General features: G+C 36.5%; 1 protein-coding gene across 5 annotated transcripts in view; it reads right to left on the bottom strand.

Moving 5' to 3' along the window:
* Positions 1-21,158, bottom strand: part of FAT1 (FAT atypical cadherin 1) — a 103,145-nt gene that overhangs the window by 10,393 nt on the left and 71,594 nt on the right. For all 5 annotated transcript variants that reach the window (XR_010439837.1, XM_064710488.1, XM_064710491.1 and 2 more), the window contains 12 exons: positions 17,091-21,158; positions 16,318-16,514; positions 14,806-14,959; positions 13,158-13,391; positions 11,531-11,920; positions 10,125-10,339; positions 9,584-9,721; positions 9,140-9,283; positions 6,560-6,757; positions 1,735-2,536; positions 649-780; positions 376-539 (listed from right to left, as the gene is read on the bottom strand). Coding sequence is in view for 4 of the 5 variants with exons in the window: in XM_064710488.1 (XP_064566558.1) it covers positions 376-539; positions 649-780; positions 1,735-2,536; positions 6,560-6,757; positions 9,140-9,283; positions 9,584-9,721; positions 10,125-10,339; positions 11,531-11,920; positions 13,158-13,391; positions 14,806-14,959; positions 16,318-16,514; positions 17,091-21,158 (6,836 nt within the window). In the remaining variant the exon portion in view is untranslated. The remainder of the gene's footprint in view (positions 1-375; positions 540-648; positions 781-1,734; positions 2,537-6,559; positions 6,758-9,139; positions 9,284-9,583; positions 9,722-10,124; positions 10,340-11,530; positions 11,921-13,157; positions 13,392-14,805; positions 14,960-16,317; positions 16,515-17,090) is intronic.

The raw sequence follows: 21,158 nt of genomic DNA, 5'->3' as shown, positions 1-21,158 counted from the left end.
TGTACATTTTGTTCCTCTAGTAAAGCAATCACAGATCATAATCAAAATATTACAATACTTCAATATCTTTCATCTTGTGTTTTAAGTAACTTTTCCTGTATGAACTACACTATTTTAAGCAAATAAATTTAAAGTTGCTAAAAATATGCAGGAAGCATATTCAGGATTCAGGAAGCTTTGTTTGTTTACAAATGTAAAAATTTCTGTACAAGTTTTTCACCTGGATGTGTAACACACCCGACCTACCTTTAAAGCAATTTTCAGTTACAACCATTCTACATAGATGTTATGACTCAATCTTTTAATCTGACACAAAAATAGTAAGAAGATGGTACAAAGAAAGGAGGAGGTATGCACTAGGAGATTTCAATATACCTCTAAGATACTGTAGTCTGTTCCTCGAGCATACATAACAACTGCATGAGCAGAGTAAGTTCTAAGTCTCATTGTCAGCTTCATTTCCTCTTTGTTCTCATTTTCCATGAGACGATATTTCACATAGCTGCTCCCAGTAAATGTCACAGCGGAGCCAGCTGATGCTTAGGAATACAGAAAAGCATAAAAAGTATTAGCACAGGACTGGAATAAAATTTATACTTGATTGAAAGTAATATAGTTTTAGAGAGTTTTTTAAAGTTAATTCCTTACCAGGACATTGTCCAGCTTTGCTGTCTTGGCAAACACAGGTGTATTTTCCTTCCTTTGGATCTCCTAAACATTCAGTACCTTCAGGACATGGATTTCCTTCACACACACTGTTCACCAGGGGGCATTTCCCTTCTGTGAAACCAAATCCATTATTTCTTATTTGTTGGTGATGATGGTATTTTGTGAAAAGGGACTGCTAAGTACAATAGGTTAAAGTGCCCCAAATGATATTCCTGACTATCAGACAAGGAAGTGAATAACAGTTATGGGGCATGACTGGCACAGACATTCTATTCTAGACAAACAGAATATAGAGTGGCAGATGCTCAGCCTTATCTTGATTACTCAATTCAATTGGTAAAATTGGCAAACTGGTGTTGTGGTTTAAGGCTTATCATTAGAATCATTCACCACAAAAATTCAACATGTAGCTATAAGCACAGACAGAGTAGGTTGGGAAGAGCAGAGAAAAACATGTCTGTATTTAAGACAGAAAAGGAATGGGCTTTAAATATTTACTTCATATGTGCAGGTTCACCCAGCAATGTTAAGTCCTGATTTTAAAAAGCAATGTTTTTTACTCAGAGATAAAGATAAATAAACCTTCTGTCAGAAATCTTTATACTTACATATATTTTAATGAATATTTATTTCCCACATTACCCTCTCATTCCCAAACAAATTTGGAAATTGTGTGGGCTACTCCTCTAAGAAGAAACAGGGAAGTATTCAGGTACTTTGCAGGAACTTACTTTTGTGCACACAAGACAGAAAATGGCCATCAAAATAGGATAGGCAACAACAACAAAAAATTTACTTTTTTCATAAAATGGAAAATGAATGTATAGCTATAAAGAAAATAAATACACACTCCTATAAACTTGTACTATGTAAATTCTTGAAGTGAGGTAATGAGATAAGAAAGAATTACTCCATACTACAAATAAAATTAGGCAAATAGTATAGAGAGAGTTACTGAATATTCCTGATCTTGTTCTGTAATATAAATTTCCATCTGAGGACTACTGCTTTTTAAAACCAGAACAATCTTTTCAAGGATACCATTTCCCTTACAGTGTTTCTTACCTTTACAAAGGCAAACTGCTGTTCTGTGATGACGGGGAGTGACGAAGCTCAGCCTGGCTGTGCTGTGCGTTGACATGGTGTTCTCATCCACTGTTACTTTTTCTTCACAAAATTTCAAAGGACAATCTAGGCCGGCACAGAGCTTATGAAACACATCAATTATCCGGACACCTAAAATCTCCTCTAGGTCAGGCACAGAAGAGTTTATCTTGTGGAGCAAAATTCTCATTGGGTGGTGAGAGCTACCAGACTTTTCAATATTCAGGAGGACATCCAGATTAGAAGGAGGCTCAGAAGGCTGCAAACTAACAATCTGGATGTCATTTCTCCTCACGCCCAAGATGTTTCTCAATGCTCTCTGGAAATTGCGCCAGTAATCACCGATGAATTCTTCAGGGGACAGGTTTGCAAAGCGTATTGTGATACTATTATTTAATACCTCTTGTGTGATTTGCCTGATGTGTACAGTAATATCAGCTGCAGCTGTAAATTTTCCATCTGTAACAGTGACATTTAGGAGGTACTGTCCTACATCTAACCTTTTGTGTGCTATTAGTTTGCCACCAGTACTGGAAACAGAGAACAAGGATTCCATTTTGGGGTCCAGACTGTATGTCAAGGTATCATAAACATCTTGATCGGTTGCGTGAATTTTTCCAATGACACCACCTGGATATTCTTCCCCAAAGGCTGTGATAAAGATTTCCAGAGGCAGTATTGCTGGAGAATAAATGCTTTCCTCAATAACTCTAATATCAATGTAAGTCAAAGATGACAACGGTGGTTTTCCATTATCTGACACCTAAAGGAAAGACGAGGACAGATTTACATTTTTGCTTTATCTCAAATTCTACTGCAGATATTTATCCTATATATAGTTGAGCTGTATTTTTGTACCCATAAAAACCCCATCAAGAAGTCCTATAGGAAAATGCTTTACATAAATTCTGTAACACAATTCCTAACATAAAAGTTTAAAAAGCTTATATAAGCAGGCACACACAAACATGTTTTCATTTCTCCCAAGATTAAAAGCCTACAGTGCTCTTATTACCTGGAAATGCCAGGAAGCTATTAACACTGGTAGCAAATACAGAGGAAATGCACAGTAGCTGATTTCAGACAGCAGATGGTGCTTGAAGCTTTTTAATATCAAGCACAGAAACACTTTACAAACTTGAAATGAGTCATGCACTAGAAATGTACAACATGCTTCACTACAATTAGGAGGTAATCTGGAAGACAAAGTAAATGTACCGTGCCAAACAGAACTTCAAAAGGAAAAAAATGCATGCAGAAAATTAATTATGTTGCCTTTCATGATTTTTGGTCACAGGAAAACAAGAGGTGGGTATCTGTAGTGCTATTTGCTTCAGACAGTTAATCAACTGTCTTTAACTGTATCAGCCTAATTCAATTTTAAATCCTTTTGAACACCCTATTCTCCACCCCTTTTGGACAAAGACATACACTGCTGGTGTACAAGGACAGTAAAAAAAGAAGAGTGGAAAAGTGAGCTAAGAGCATTCCCTTGGGTTCACGTTTTTCTTTCTATTTCTCACCTCTTATTTCCCACTACTTTTTCCAGAACGCACTCTCAGTTACTGAAAGTGACACTGAAGAAATTAGTTAAAGAAGAATCAGAGATGTGAAGGTACAGAGAGGATATACTGGGCTCAGAAAGTAGAAGATATTCTGCATTGTTTAAAAGATTTTGCAATAATTTTACAGAGTACACTTTGAAGATCTATGTGGAGAGGCTGCTTTGGTTTTTTTTAATACAAATTCAAGCAAGAGGAGTAACTCCAGGCACAAGATTATCTGTGGATGGGCACATAAACGTGGCATTTTTAAAAGGTAATGTGTGTCTCCTAGAACTACGTCTTCATCTGTTTCTGTTAACTCCAAAAGACAGGCATGGCTAGAAACTTGTCCTCCAGTTACCCAAATAAATAACGAGAGCTTTAGCTCAAGTTGGCAAAGTTTTGTTTTGCCTAGATCTCTGCCTGGAAACAAGACAAGGCAGGCAGTTTAGCTACAGAAGAAATGCCAAGGGAAACCAGAAAAGGCTCAAAAAAAAACCAGACAAGCAAAATTATAACAAATGGACAGCAAGTAGAAAAGAAGAGCCCCAGGAGAAATGGTTTTTCAAGAGTGCAGATATTTAAAAATGTGCTGTGGTTTTAAACTGAAGACTTCAGAGTGTGGCACAAAGGACTGCATGACTCATAGCTGAAGATTTCGCACACTAATGCTGTGAGACATTTGTTAATGGATAATCTATTTCCTTTGGAGAGAGCACAAGCAAATACAACTGGCATGTCCATATAAGGTGACCACTGGGGGGAAAAAAATCCTTATTTCTATTAAAATGACAAAAGTAAAGTCTTTTAGAGGTAGTGAGTGAGTAGAGTGCATATGGGGAAAGTTTGTGTAGTTTTAGTGGGGTTTTTTTTAGTTATGAGTTTTTTCAAATGAAAGTATGCCTGTAAATTAAAAACATCACTAGTTCTGCAATCCATTCAAAAAGCAACTAAGGTGAAAGCTGTCAATACTGAAAAGCACACCAGTAAAGGTCAGCTAAAAACTGATAATGGGTATCAAGAGTTTATACACAGCCATTAACTTGTGATTTGCAAGATCAAAATGCAGAAATAAAACATAATGCAAGCTTGAGAAAATGCCTTCCTACAGACTTTAAAGAGTATTATTTTAAAGGAAGAGAGGAAGAATAGTTTTCCTCAACAGCCTTGTCTATAATTTTGTGTGTATCACTGGAACTAGAGTCTTGTGATAGGGAAATGCTAGTTTTAGTCTTGGATACCTTCATACCCATATGTTGTAAGATAATAGCAAATAATAGCAGTATGTCTATTAAAAAAAGCTAGCAAAGTGTAAAATGACAAATGGCAATTAAAAGACAGTGATATTCAAGAATCCAGTCAAGAAGCTTGGAAATCAACTGATTAGACAGGTCCAAAATACTGACAAAAAGAGGCACATTAGTAAAGTCTGCTTTAATGATTTACAGTCTCTGAGAAGTCTTTGCTCTAAATGAGTACATTTGTTTTAAGACACTTGTTTAGCTACTGGATGCCATTGAAAGAGCCCATATTCATTTCCTAATAAAAAAGCACTTTTCAGCTACTGTGCTGAAGACAAGATAGCTGAAGTACTGACAGGCTGTTTACAAGCAGACTAGACACCAGAAAGTGTCTTAGAAAAAAAAGAATTGCAAGATTACACCCAGAGGAAGATGTTAGACAGGCATCTCACACTTAAAAAAAGCTAGGCACATCAGGAAGGGCCAAAGCTGCAGTTAAATCATGAAATGCAACAAAGTCAGTGTTACAGTCTATACAGAACAAATTTAATACAGAACAAATGTACATGCATTTATAAGAATACATTTAAAAAGCAAAATAAATAGAAATTAGTTACCGTTAGAGAAGATCTAAAGGAAAACACATGACTCTTGCACTACACTGATACCACATACAGGAAAAATACCCACAAACAAAAAGGTGACTTTGGGGGAATTGGCATATCACTATTGAGGAAAAAATGGCTGACAGAGGAATAATATACCTTCCCCCATTTTCAACCCTATTCTTAAACCCTAAACTAAACTACGAAACTATATCTGTCCTTATATTGATGGCTCCTGGATACTAACATTTCAGCGACTCAAACAGCAAATTACAATATCTCTGTGAATTTTTTCTTCTTTCCCCAAAGAAAATAGACTTTGTGTAAATATGTTACAACTATCCCAATGTGGACAGAATTCAGCATGCACTCTTATAAACAGTATTACTTGAAAATACTGCAACTGAATGCTTATTCATAAATTATCTGCAATAGTATGCATAAGAATAATGTGGAAATTAAAATAAAATCCTTATGTGAAAATGAAGGTAAGAATTTTTCTTAAAACCTGAATCTGGAAATGAAGTTTAAGAATTAAGAGCATCTACCTTTAGCCTATTAATCTTTAGTCCTCTCTTCCTAGCTGCTTAATTTATAACTGAATTTAAAAGGACTAGATAAGATTAAAACAATTGGTTTGAACTTTTCTCACGCTAGGTTACAAAAAGTATTTGAGAGAACTTAGCTAGTTTAATGTAACCTTGGACATGGTCTGGTCTTTTTGCACAACAATGGCACATGTAGCAAATATTACAGCACATCAGGGTTATTTTTTGAGTTTTATACTGTGGCTTCCACTGCAGGATCCTGAGATCACAAACAACTGCACTGCAAGTCTCAATTCTATGAAAAAACATCTACCGAAAATAGTATGAAAAAAGGTCCAAACTCAAAAAAAGATGTTTTCAATTGCCATTGAAAAAAGAATGTGGCACTACAGGAAAATTTTCCATTACTGCTGAGTTGTGCAACATCCCTGCTTTCATCATGTGAGTTTAGTCCAGCACACAGCTTCAAGGGTCGAAACGATAGCAGCAAGAGGAATTCTGCAGGCAATAGAAAATGGCTCAAGGGACCTGTCCCCTGCTGGTTTTTCAACATTCCAACCAGGAGGCAAAGGGCTTATTAAGACCACTCACCCAGTTAACATTTCACTTCACCTTACTTCTAAATGTGAGTTTAACTGATCTTCCCATTACATCTGTGTAGATTAGTATTTAAACCAACAGATTTTGTCTATGAAGAAATGGACAAAATGGGACATGCCTCAAATGACTACTTGGCATGTCAGGATCTCCTAACAGAATGACAAGTGGTGGAGTGAACACAAGTGGGAAAAGTTAATCAAATACTTACAATGGAAAACAGTAAGAGGAACATGACAGAAGCATCTTACCTTGACATGAAGCAAATAGTGATCTCTCACTTTGCGATTCAGCGCAGCGCTTGTGGTCAGAACTCCCTGCTGGGTAATCTGAAAAGTTCTCTCTTCATTTCCAGACAGGATGGTGAAGAGAAAAGGAGGGCCGTTGTGAGAAGAATCCCTGTCTGTCACCACTAGCTGCAGCACACTGAATCCAATAGGTTTATTCTCCTATAGATATATAACACACATTGGTTTTGTTATAATTGAGGCTATGGTCTGATGCTGATTTCTTCCTTGCAACAGAAACCCCAAAAAATTACTGTCAAACCAGTTAATCGGTACAAGAGAAATCAGAAAGACAATACTGCTTCAGGGAAACTACTACCCTCTGAGATTAAGACTCAAAAACAGTAAGAGGAGAAAGGCATTCTTTTTTTAACTTAGTATTGTATTTTTAAAGGTAGCTCAGCCTTGACACTTTACATTTTCCACTTCTGGTCTGAATTAGTATTACTGTAGCCTAATTACCAAGTCATCAAAGATTTGAAATTTAGAGGAAACACCTGTTAAGAACAATCTAATGCCTTTGTAGGGAGGACTAGAAAAATACATGCCTCCATCTGACCCCTTGTGCCACTAATTAAGAGTTCTGCCTACAGCTGTGGCTGCTAAAGGCACTATCCAGTTAAAATATGAAACCCAGGTTTTAAAATTTGCATCATAAAATCCCTTCAAGTTTGCATCACGCGGATGTCTGAGGTTTCAAAGACACTTCACATATGTTGGTTTATCACATACGTTACACACACACATATAACCTTATCTGACACTTGTAATTCCTCTCCCAGAATACTTGTGCTCTACTGTATCAGCCAGATTTCTCTATATACATACTTATTAGAAAAGCAAGAAAAGTAGAAAACTTATTTTGAAGTACAACAATAACAAAATGCTATCCCTTTCACAAACCTAAAAACTCCTGATAACAATACTCTGTTTCTGAGAGAGTAAGTCAATTTAGCTATCAGATACTGCAAAAAGCTGAAGCTTTTTCCCTTTCAGCAAAACAAAGACCATTGCTTTAAAATACAAATATTTACAGCTGGACATCCAAAGTAATTTGACTTTCCTAAAAGCTAAGCACATTTTCTACTGTGTCCAAATATATCCATCTCAAATACAAGAGGAAATGTACATCAGCATTCTTGGGCAACTCCTCCAGCTTTTTCTCTGCTACCTTCAACTAGGGCAGGCCCATACGAATGAACTATAAAACAAGAGATCTTCCTCTTTAATTGAGTAAGGGACATAGTACAAACATTGGCTACACAGTCTGAAGTTTAAGTGACATATTAAATAACATTTATTTCAAGAAAGACTATAATAGGGGAAAAGAAGATTCATTTGGCAGCACACAAACATGAATCTGGAATCTGTTGGTTCGGGTTTGGTTTTTTATTTGGTGTTTTTTTTTTTTTTGTGGGTTGTTTTGTTTGTTTTGCTTTGTTTTTTTGGGGCTTTTATTTTTTTTTTTTTTTGGTTGGCTGGGTTTTTTAAGAACAAGATCCAGGACATCTTATTTGCATACTGGGTGCATATTGTACATATTCACTTTGTCCTGTTTTGGAAAGCTGCCTTTACAAATGATGCACACTTGTCTCAAACACAAGTGGTATGTTAGGATGGCACAGTGCATCAGGCAACATTGTGTGATCCTCACAGATCTACTGCACCAGGCCAGGAAACAGCAGAGGGACACAAGGGACTGAGCTCATTTACATTACTAGTCTACAAAGGTCTTAGTGCAATTCCTTTGTTGACTTCCATTTATTTCTTCTTGGATTCAGGAAGACAAGAAGTATAGATGCTGATCCTGCTGTCTTTGCTTTAGCAGTTTTCTGGATCAGGCAAGTACATGCCAGACCCTTGGCAATGTGGCCTACGGCTACCATCCGACAGTGTAAAATTAGTCAAAGGACTGGTATGCAGCCATATGAAATTCCACTCTTGCTCTAACTGCTGCTGATCCCAGAGGAGGCCAGTGGGAATTAGGTCTTAACCTGATGCCATGGTGCAGAGCACTACCTTCATAGTAACAAGGACCTAAAGGATCTTTCTCTAAGCAGTAACTCTTAAGACTAAAATGAAATAGGAAAACTATAATGTATTTTAACATCCCTGCATGATTCTAAGATTGTTCTGTGCATAAAAGGAATTTATAATACACAGACACGTACACACACAAGGAATCAGAAAAAGAACCTAGAGAGGTTATGCAGTTTCCCTCACTGTAAATATTCAAGAACATTCTGGACTCAATCCTGTGTCCAGGACTGGACTCAATCACGTGCTCTAGGATGAGCCTGCTTTAGCAGGGAGGTTGGACCACATGACTCACTGTGGTCCCTTCCAACCTCACCCATTCTGTGATTCTCACAACTTGCAATGTAAGTTTCTACATAACATGCAAACAGGAATTTTAAAACTCTCAACACTTATTTGATAAGCAGTCTCACTGGAGACCTTAAATAATTAAAAATACAGAAAAATTCAAGTCACAAATCTGCAGTCCAGTAACACTGATTTAATTACTTCACTAGTTGCATTTACCTGGATGATAACACTATAGTTTCCTTTTGAGAACACTGGAGGATTATCATTTACATCAGAAACATCAATGTTTACTGTAGTTGTGTTAAGTTTAGGTGGACTTCCATTATCTGAAGCTTGAACTGTCAAGGTATATCCTGAAATCTAAAAAAATGAATAAAAAAAATTTAAAAACATTTACTGAAGAGGAATAAAGTAACAAACTCACATTTTGTTTTATGGAAGAATTATTTTAGCACAACCCCCAGTAAAGCTTTCCTTCATATATTTAATCCTTTCTTTTCCTCCCAGAAGTACTGATGTAAACAGATGCTTGCACTTTACTATAGAAATATTAATTTTGGAACATGAAACAGTAATTTAGAAATAGAGTAAGAAAATGGTGGTCATCAATTATGTATAGGTAAATTAATCCCAGCTGCCTTAAAACCACAAAAAACTCACCTTTTCTCTGTCTAGAAGCTTAGTCACTTTTATTTCACCTCTGGTAGGGTCAATTGTAAAAGGATTTCCTTGATTCCCATCTATGATTGTGTAGTGAATGTGGTTGTTGGAAGGTCCATCAGCATCATCTGCCATAACCTAAGGGACATTACAGTCTCAGTTAAAACAGGTTGAAAGAGACTCTAGCATCTCTCAGATAAACTCACTCTGAAGATGAGCTCTTTTGGTCTAACAAATTTCATAGTTCACAAGAGAAATGCCATCTCAATACATTATACCAACATCATTTAATTTCCTGAATTTCTTCTGAAAGTTAAGTCATGGTCTCATGAGGAGAACATAAATATATCACAAAATATTATCTACTTTCCCACAGCATCTCAAGTCCCTACTTCTGAAACTTTTTCAAAGTAAATTTTCCATTCATTCAGTGGCAAACATCTATTCATTGATGTTAACCTTCAAATCAATACTTATTCCTTCAAGAATGAAAGCATGTCCATCATGGCAGAGTATTTCAAAGTGAGAAACCAATACGTACTGTAATAACTGATTGTTCAAGCATAGCATCTTCACTGATTACTGCAGTGTAAGTGTCTTGGCTAAACACTGGAGAATTGTCATTGATATCCGTGACATTAATATTCACTGTTACAACATCACTTAATGAAGGTGTGCCTCCATCTGTGGCTTCCACTGTCAGGTAGTACTCATGAGAACTTTCATAATCCAAACTCTCAATGATAAAAATGGCTCCTAGGGAAGAAGAAGAAAAAAAGCCTCAAACTCTGCTACTTCTGTACTATTATGTGTTGTAAATTTTTATTTTGACCTGAAAAAAACTCAGCTTCTTCAGGGCTTGATTTGTCACTATAAAGCTAGAGCTACCCGTGAAATGATAATGCTTTACACATGTAAGTAAAGTTCCTGCCATTACCACAAAAGATTCACAGTGTAAAACAACCAGGCTTACCTTTTGTAATGTGAGTTTTTAACTGACTAGTTAAGATAGTGCAGTCCCTAGCATACAAATTGGTTTGCTGGATAAGTTTTTCTGGAACCTTTTTATTCCTTTCAAATATACGAAGTTTATCTTCCATATCTTAGTACCAGCATGTCCACTGGAAAAAGCAGAATTGTAATTTCCACTACACTAGTACAATTAACTACTAAACTATTTAACTAACGACTAAAAGTCAATTAAAATTACCTTTCAGGTAGAAATCTTATTAAAAACAAAACCAAAGATAAAAAACCCAAACCCAAGCAACTTTGCAAGAAATTAGCTCTAGAAAAAGAACTATATAAGTAAACAAAACTAAAATTGAGGTGTTTATTGATTTTTAACAAAGAATTGTCAATAATAGGAAAAAATTCTCAACATAACCTAAATAGTCCCTGAGACTAAATCTGACTATCATACAAGCCTAAAATCTCCACTGTCATGCTGGACATATGGTTGAACATAATATTCCAATTCCAAGCTCTCTTTAATGCCATATCAAACTTCTCTGGGATTACTGCCTTTGTGGACCAATGACTAGTCTTCCCAACCAATTTTATTTCTAATCCTTCTTTTGCCAAGCCTGGCCATTCCTTCTGATTACATACCTTTTGTGGAAAGACTATTACGTTTCTCATTACAGATCTATGTCTTTCCACCTGCCTGCCCCCAGAGTAGGGAATTTCCAGTTAGGAAACCCTTATAAATGAACCTAATCCAAGTAATAATTCAATAAATAGAAGCAACAAATAAAGTTCCTATTCTACATTTTACTGCATTCCTCTAGTAAGCTTGCTGGTAAAATGGGTGAAAGACAGCAGCAGCAACTTCTCAGCTGGGATGAAGCACACAGACTGCACATAACCTGGCTCAACTATGGAGGAAGTCAGTATGGCATGGTGCTTGCTTGGCCACAAGTAATATTCACAGTTGCAGCCTGTTACCTGTTGTTGAATCGATGCTGAATTTTCCATGTTCGTTCCCACTGACTATTGAGTATGTGATTTCAGCGTTGGCTTCAATGTCTCTGCTTGCAGCATAGATCTGGAGAACTTCAGTTCCAACCAGAGTGTCCTCTGACACACTTGCACTATACTCCCTATGCTCAAATACAGGTGGATTGTCATTAATATCCAAAACAGAAACTATAAGACTACTTGTTGAAGACAGCCTTCTAGGTAAGCCTTCATCTGTGGCCTTCAAAGTTAATGTGTACACGGCTTGTAATTCCCGATCCAAAGGCTTCTCCAAACGAATGATTCCAGAGAATTCATCAATAGAGAACTGCCCCTCTGCAGAGTTCACCAGCGCATAATGGATTTTACGGTTCAACCCTGCATTTTGAAAGAAAATTTCAAGTATGAAGCAGCCATTAAAATACACAACAACAGAATAATCCATCTGATAGCTATGAAAATAAGACATGCATGCTAAATATTATCATTCATGTTAAAAGTGCATTTCAGAAAGAGGTAAAGTCTTTTGTGAGGGGTAGAATTACTTCCAAAAAATCATTAAGCTAACACTTCACTGAAACGATTTTCTGTCATACAGAAAACATGAACCATGGTTCTGCTTCAGTTGTAACACTAGTTAATACGAAACAATTGTTAGTATAAATGTAATTATAACTTTAGAACAAAAGAATCTGCTTACCAAGCTTATAATAACAGAGGAGGATATGGGAGAGTTAGGTTACATCAATTAACTAGACTCCAAACTCTTTATTTAGGAATCGTGCCCCAAAACTAACAAGAGCATAATTTCTAGCACCATTTCTTTATAAAACAAACAAAAACCTTATAGATTTTAGGGGCAAGTATTTTGGTCCCCCTGCCTCAAACACTGGTGAAGTATGAAAACAACTATCTGTTACCTTTCAAATGAGCAACCGAACTTTATCATAGCACAGAGCAGGTAAGCTGTTTTAGAAAACTGAGACAACTATTCATTAATACTATTTGATTAAGAAACTGATAAAATGTGGAAATCACATCCTTAAATGCTGTTTTGTTCCTTACAACAAAGCCTATGAGCAAACTCCTTCTGACATCATTTTTAGTTCATGTTCACTTAATATTTGGAACTGAACAATGACGGCAAAGAGACAGTAAAAATCAACACCATATACATAAAGCCACAGTTGACCAGTGTTCTCTTGATGGTATAGTCATCAGTGGCTGGCCTGAGAAGCACAAAAATCCATGAATGCCCATTTACACAAACAGACGTGGCTTGATAGTCCTATTACTTCATCAGGAGTAAAAGGATGAACCTAATCGATCATAGCATTAACACCTTATGACAGTTAAAATTCTCTACATTTTGTCTCTCTCCCCTCTCCTCTTTTTTACAAAGACACCATAGGGATGTCTCCCAAGCTATTCACACATGAAAGTCAGGTGTTAAATGATTTAGTAGACCAAAATATATCTTTCAGGAGTCTAATCCTGAATGGTATTGAACATCTGTCAGCTCTACTGAAACACTTGACACCTCTCAGGATAAAACTAAAGAAATAATACTGTAACTCTGAGAACATGACAAAAGTATCAGTCAAAGAATGCATACCTGCATCTGCATCTGTTGCCTGCACTCTTGTCAAAAGGGTTCCAGGCTCTGTGTTCTCAAATACTGTAATGGAGTAACTGTCAGTTGTAAATTCTGGGGCATTATCATTCACATCTTCCAGAGTTAGGATAATGTTAGCTTGGCAGAATCTTCCTCCTCCATCTGTGGCTTTCACTAGAAGATGATAAACTGCTTGCTGCTCACGATCAAGTGCCATTAATGTTTTCAGTTCACCTACAAACAGCATAACACATTAAGTTGATGCAAATTGCAAGGCTTAAGTACCCCTAAACATGTTTTCCCTTAAAATCAGAATAGCTAAACAACAATTTTCTTGTTTACAGTAATTTCATCACTGGCTAAATCAACAGCTGTACTGTATTAATGAACTCCACTTTGGGCAAAACATATAAGTGACCTGCCTTGTGAGTTTGAAAAGATTAAGAACTAAAACACTTTATTTTTTCCTACTGCTCTTGAAATAGAAATTAGCTAAACTCTCTGATAGTGCAGAGAGACAATGTGTATACATGCAAAAATCCATGTGTGTTTGTGCAAAGTGAATTTTAGAACTCTGGGATTAAAAAAATGCAAGGTTAAATCCATGTCTGGTTTTTCTCAGCTATTTAGTTGTATTCCTTCCATAGGTATTGGTAATTCCTCCTCTAACATTTCATGCATAAATGCAGCTATTCACAATGAGATCTTAACTGCTACTACAGACAAATCTGTAGACCTCTAACACATACTTTCTTTCTAAAGTGACAGAAAACATGAGAGGCCACTACTATGTGTAATCGTTGTCACCTTATAAACAGGTCAAAAAAGCATTATGAAACACTTTTTATGAGTATTCTAGCCCTATCAATTCTCAATTTATGTAACACAGTAGCACATCACACAGGTGACATTCAAAGCCAAAAATACACGTCAAACCTAAGAAATAAGGTCCTTCTCATTTATTTTGTCACTGAAGTTTTCTAATCTCTTCTACTTGCATTACATTTTTGTATTCATCTTATTCTATTTTTTCTACACTGTTTACCTTCCTACTGCTTGTCTACTACAGCCTGCACAGTACAGGATTTTGGCAATAGTGTAATACAAAACACACAAATGCCATGAAGACCAAAGTGAAGCAAGTTAAAAGTTGATCTCATTTATACTTTTCAGTTAATCTCATTCCAATAAAGCTGGGGGCACTTCTGGTGTTTGCTATGGAAAGGAAATTTGTTGCTCCATCTAACCTCATCCCATTTAATCTTCCAAAACAAAAGATGGCAAAGAGAATCTGAATTAAGATATTTCACAGCTACAAACCATTATTGCTGCTACTACAGTGAGTATAAAAAGAGCAAAATTTATGGCCTACTTTTATTCCAGTCACTTCAGCATGGAAGTTTCTGGCTTCAGGGCAATTACTCTGTTTATGCTTTAGTTCCTCATAAATTAAAACACTTGCCTTTTGCCTGAGTTTATTCAATATATTATTAGTACTTGTGTAGTAGAAATTCACATAAACCAATGTACAGTAAACCAACCCTTAGTGGAAAGTTATAACAACTGACATTTATATCTTCATGCAATAGCAAAGCATTTTATAAAATGAGGTGACTGGAGTCTTGTATAATGTATAAAGTATTATTACCTGTGTCTGGAGCAAGTCTGAATTTTTCTGCTCCTGTGCCATGCAGTGTGTAAGTAATTTCTGCATTGGAACGAATATCTGCATCTGTAGCAGACACCTGCATTATCAGCTTGCCAGGAAGGGCATCTTCAGGAACTGAATCAGCATATAAAGTCTGCAAGATTTCAAAGTTACAGTGAAAAACTAAACATATGAAGTAAGCAAAACTTGGAAAGGGGAGGGGAAGAAGGAATGATAGAGGAAATAATATTCTGTTTGAATGTCTGGTAACATATCATGCGAACCAGAGGAGGAAATAACTTAAAATTAAAAGAACTTATGATTTTCTAATTAATTACTTCACATCTATTCGATTATTCAGAAAGGTATTTAATACTGCAGCTATAGGGATTTTTGAACATTAGTGCATTGCTCAGATCTTGAAACACTTGTAACTAATAATGAAATAAATAAACTAATAATGAAATGTGTTCCCAAAATATGAGTTACAAATTTTTGCTAATTTCATTTTTCTCCCTTTTGGTGGATCATCTTTTCTAGGTCTGTCCCAATCTACAAGAAATTGATAGCTGCCCTTTTAATGAGACAAAAGCTTCTAGATTAAATTAAAAATAAGAAAAAGGATTCAGAATTTATTGGCACTAAGCACTCTTAGTGCTTAGCCCAACCATGTCAGGAATGTGCATTACATTAGAAGCACTAAGCCTTGTAACAACAATATTAACAAAGGGGAAAATAAAAAAAAAAAAAGCTAAAAATACTAACTTGCCAGTCTGTGTATAACTGCAACCATTTACACAGAAGTAACCAACATAAACATCAAGTAAGAAAGAGAATCCTATATCACTGTGTACTTGTCCTTCCTAGTACAAGTGAAGATTTCAACCCAGTAATATGAAATCTGTGTTCAACTATGAAAAATACAATAGAGGCAGCAACATATTTTGCAGGGGTTATCTTACTGAGTTTTTCCATTCCTTATTTTTCATGTCCATTTTTGCAGACTATAAAAATCTGGTACGGTAGACAGCTTTGTAATAAGAAAACATTTATGGCTTACAGATTTTTGGTGTTGTTGACTGCAATTGCAGAGTAATGTTCCACTATTTTCAACTCTTTTATCACAGGAAATACTCACATATTTCAACTAAGAAATGGGATTCAGCTTTCTTTAAAACTTTGCTTCTTTCATAAAACAGAGCATATAAACAATTATGGCTACAGCTAAAAATAATTCTTTTTGGAAAAAAAATTAACATAGGAGAAATGTACTACAATTCTTCTTGTATCTCTCAAATACCCACTGAGTGTCAATGAATTGTCTTTGGATTTTTAAAGAATCTGTCTGTGAAGTATCTTTTATTTAACAGCAATCTATCTTAGTAGTCCAAATTTTGTTACTTGGTTTAAAAGGAACAGCTATTTGTCAGTCTCCTGAGAAGCAATTTCAGAGAAAATGTAAATTTTATGTATGAAAGCAGCTGGTAATGGAAGATACAAGACTCTGCCTACCTTTTCACAAACAGGGCTATTATCATTAGCATCAAGGACTTTAACCTCCACCACAGCTTTAGCTGCAAAGGTCCCATCAGTAGCTGTAATATTTAGAAGATAATTATCCTTTTCTTCCCTGTCCAGAGGCTTTTTGACATAGACCTTCCATTCATTTTGTAAATTTTCAATAGCAAACTGTCCCAAAGGATCACCTCCTGAAATATAAAAAGAAATACTATTACTCTATCAAAATTAAGGTATAGCAAAAAAAAAAAAAGAAAGAAAAAAGCAGGCATTTTCTGTGGCTTTATGAGGAAACAGCTTCATTTCCCAGGTAGAAATTGTCAGTAGATGCTCATACAACCAATTCAGCTGTGGCCAACAAAATCCATAAAAATTAATTTAGAAATTAATGTGGCATTATAGAAAACATCATATCATGACATACACTAGATAATAAATAAATAAATAATAAAATATTCCACTGGAAATTAATAGCCTATTATTATGTGAATTTAACTGCATCTCTAATCTACATAGTTTTTTAAATAAAATTTGATATATAAATAATATATAGAGAAAGGCATCTTAAGCAAGGCACACATGAAACACAGCCAACTAAAATTCATTTTTCCACTGAAGTTTTTAATATTCATATTAAGACACATCCATTCTTTCTTTGCAGCTCTATGGTTTCAAACACTTTCCAATCTCTTCAACGATTAAGCAGTATCTCTCATCGTTCCAGCACCACTCAAACAGTTATTCTGACATTACCCAAAAAGACTTACCTGTGATGTAATAAAAGACTTGTCTATTGGTTTCTTCTGTATCAGCATCTGTTGTACTCAGGATGGCAATTACCCCACCAGGAGGGTCATCTTCACTGACTGTTCCCTTATAAATCTCTGCAGTGAACCGAGGAGGATTGTCATTCACGTCTGTGACAGTAACTTCAACCACAGCCATAGAAGACAGCTGGATTTTTTCACCCCGGTCAGATGCAACCACTGTGATCTTGTATTTGTCTCGTTTCTCATGATCAAGTTCTTTCAGAGTGGTAATCCAGCCATTTTCCATGTTTATGGTAAAAGATTCTATAATGTCAAGCTCTTGAGAAGGATCCAAGCTGTAAGTAACCTGCCCATTGAGTCCTGAATCTAAGTCAGTTCCTTTAACCTGTATGACTCGTGTTCCAGCTGGTGTGTTTTCTACAACGAATGCTTCATATGGGTTGGATTCCAAAATGGGTTTGTTATCATTTGTGTCTTTTACTTGAATGCTAACCTCTACTGAGGAAACAACATTATAATCTTCATTTGCATACTGTGCTTGAACTGAGAACTGGTACCACTTAGTTGTTTCATGATCAAGGTTCTTCTCAAGTTTCAACTCTCCAGTCTGTCGGTCAATCACAAAAAAGTCATCTCTGTTGCTTTCAGGAGTGTTCCCTTTAATCAGACTATATACCAAAGTCTGATTATGCTCTGCTTTGATAACATCTATCACAGTTCCAATTGGAATGTCCTCAGAGACAGTATAAGAATAAAATGGTTCTGAAAATTTTGGTGTAGGCACTTCTGGTGGGAGTATTCTAGCATAGACAGGAACAACTGACTCTTTCGGGGGGGACCCACCATCAATTGCTCTAACAAGGAAAGTAAGAAACTCATTTTCCAAACCAATTAACCTTTCTTTTGTAGTGATTATACCAGACAATGAATCAATTTCTAAATTCTCTTCTACGTTTTCAGACTCTGCTTCAATAGAATATGTGATGTCTGCATTTGTACCTTCATCAGCATCAGATGCCCAGACTTTAATGACCGAAGTACCCCGTGGAACATCAGTCCCGATGTTTACTTCATACTCTGTTGCCCGGAATTGAGGAGCATTATCATTGTCATCTGTAAGTATTACATTAACAGTACAGAAAGCAACTTTCCCTCCTGAATCTTTGGCCATTAAACTAATGGCAATTACTTTTTCTGCTGGAGTTTCACGATCAAGCTTTTCAGAGGTAAATATCTGCCCTCTCTCATTTGTATAAAATCTGTCTTTGGCAAAGTCATTTACAATGTGGTAAGTGATGTGGCCATGTGTACCAGAGTCTTCATCTGTTGCTTTAACCTCAGTAACCAAAGTATGCAGTGGAGCATTTTCAGCTAGTTCAACCTCATACTCATTCTGGCCGAAAACAGGACTGTGCATGTTGGCACTGATTACACTTATATGGACTTGGGCTGAGCTTCTGAAGACACCATCAGAAACCGACACATTAAGATTATAATGTGACTTCAGTGTCTGTCTGCGTAGGTTTGAGATGGTGATAATGCCAGTTTTACTATCAATCACAAAATTCTTCTGATCATTGCCTGTCAGAATGGAGTACTCCAGCTTGCCAACATCTGTACTATCAGCATCTGAGGCTTGCACACATGTCACAAAATGTCCTCGAGGAGCCAGTTCACTAATTTTGGCTTCATAAAGCAATTGGCTAAAAAGAGGGGGGTTATCATTGAGATCAGTTACATCCACAGTTACAATAGTATCACTACTCAAGGGCAGCATGCCACCATCTATGGCCCTTATTAGTAACTTGTGTTGCTTAATTTGTTCGTAGTCTAAAGTTTTTGCTGTAAGAATGAGTCCAGTGCTGCTATCTATGTGAAAGTAGTCATGACTTTCACTATTATCCTCAACCAAGTGATAGGAAATTCCCCTATTGGTTCCAGAATCGGCATCTGTAGCGCTCACTTGTGCAACAGATGTTCCAACAACAGATGCTTCAGAAAGTGTTGCAATGTAAGACTGCTCTGTGAACACAGGAGGATTATCATTGATGTCTTCCACTATTATGTCTACAAACACATCAGCATGTGCCCCATTTAGGGAGTCAGTTGCTCGAACACTCAGTTTATAGGCTGGATGAGACTCAAAGTCAAGAGGGGCAACAACATTTATAACTCCAGTGTTGAAGTTGATAGTGAACTGATTGAAAGGATCTCCACCTGTGATGCTGTAAAACACCTTGAGTCCTTCAGGGCTGTTTGCTTGTACGTGTACCACAGGACTGTGGAGCTGAACGTTTTCTGGTATCTCTGCACTGTAGAAAGGCTTTTCAAACACCGGCATAGCTTTACTCATAACTGTAATTGGGACTGTAACTTCAGCTGAAAATGCAGGGTCTCCTCCATCTTTTGCCACTACTGTGACCAGATACTCCTTATTTAGTGTGTCTGGTTCAAACTTCTTCTTCAGGGAGATTTCACCAGTAGGATCAATTTGGAAATGTTCATGATGTTCTTTGAGATAGTAACGCACCTCTCCATTTTTGCCTGTATCTTTATCTACTGCTGTCACACGTTGAATAACATGGCCTGCTTCCGAGTCTACTTTAACAGCAGCATAATACGGAAGATTGACAAAAAATGGAACGTTATCATTTACATCTTCTACTGTGACTTTAACTACAATGTGTGCAACAACTGATGGTTTATTTTCCTCTGTCACTTCCACGACCACATCAAAAGATTCTTGCTGTTCACGATCAAATGGTATTCCTGTTGTGGAAAGGACTCCTGAAGTTTGGCTTATTTTAAATCTGCTGTCTGGATTTAGAATATGGTAAAACAAAGGCTTATTCATTTGATTCCCTATAGCAGTAACAACAGCTATTGTTTTTGCCTCTGTGGAATTCTCCTGCACTGTTGCAGAGTAAGAACTCTGTGTGAACTTCAGCTGGCTTGCTTTGCTTTCTTTCACATTAATTTTTACAGATGCAGTGCTTGCAAATCTGCCATCAGATGCTCTCACAGTTAATTCATATCTGCTTCTTAACTGAGTTGTGTTTTGTACTGTTATATCGCCAGTCTTAGGGTTTATTGAAAATTTTTCTCCAATGTTGCCTTCAATAATGGAATAAATTAATTGGGAAAAAATGCCTGAATCTGCATCAGTGGCATTTACACTGATGACTTTCACGCCTTTATAAGTTGGAACCAGAAGGGATGTCTCATATAGCTCTCTTGAAAACACAGGAGGGCAATCATTGATGTCAATCACATAAATAGTAACATTAGCTGCGTATTCCGCATATAGACGTGGTATGCCTGTATCATGTACTTGCACTGAAAAGTGGAAAATATTTGTCTCCTCATAGTCCAGACTCATTACTGTCCGAATGGCACCAGTGCTAGAATCAATGGCAAAATACTGGCGGACAGATGGTTCAACAATTTGATAAACAAGCAAAGCATTAGATTCTTTATCAGCATCTGTAGCTCGAATTACTAATGGGATATTCTTGTCAGTCAGAACCACACTGTTAATTGAAGCTGATTCACTGATGAGTCCTGTATATTCAGCCTGCATGAAAATTGGTGCATTGTCATTCTCATCCCGAAGATGTACCAAAACTGTTGCATTACTGGACAAGCCAGCCATGTTTGTTCCTTGCACAGTAAGAGCATAAGAAGGCAAAGTCTCAAAATCAAGTATCTTCTGAGTAATGATGACACCTGAGTTGGGGTTGATAGCAAAGGCATCATCTGAATTACCGTCTTTTATTTCATAAACTACAGAAGACTGACTGTATGCTGTAACCATTCCAACAAAACTGCCAATGTTGGCACTTTCACTGATTTCTGTAGAATATTCTTTGGCTGTGAATTTTGGTGAGGCATTATCAGAAACTGTAACAAATATGCGCACAGAGGTCACTTCACTCATTGGAGGATGTCCTTTATCTGTAGCTTTTACCATCAGGTTGTATTCTTCCTGGTTACTACGATCTAATTCCTTTGCAATTTTAATCATACCCAAAATGGGATCAATAAGGAAGGAATTTCCAATATTCC

This window comes from Zonotrichia leucophrys, chromosome 4 (genome assembly GCF_028769735.1).
Source record: "Zonotrichia leucophrys gambelii isolate GWCS_2022_RI chromosome 4, RI_Zleu_2.0, whole genome shotgun sequence".
In the NCBI taxonomy this organism is placed as follows: Eukaryota; Metazoa; Chordata; class Aves; order Passeriformes; family Passerellidae; genus Zonotrichia; species Zonotrichia leucophrys.
Note: the sequence above shows the minus strand (reverse complement) of the source record. Positions and strands in the feature narration are given on the sequence as shown.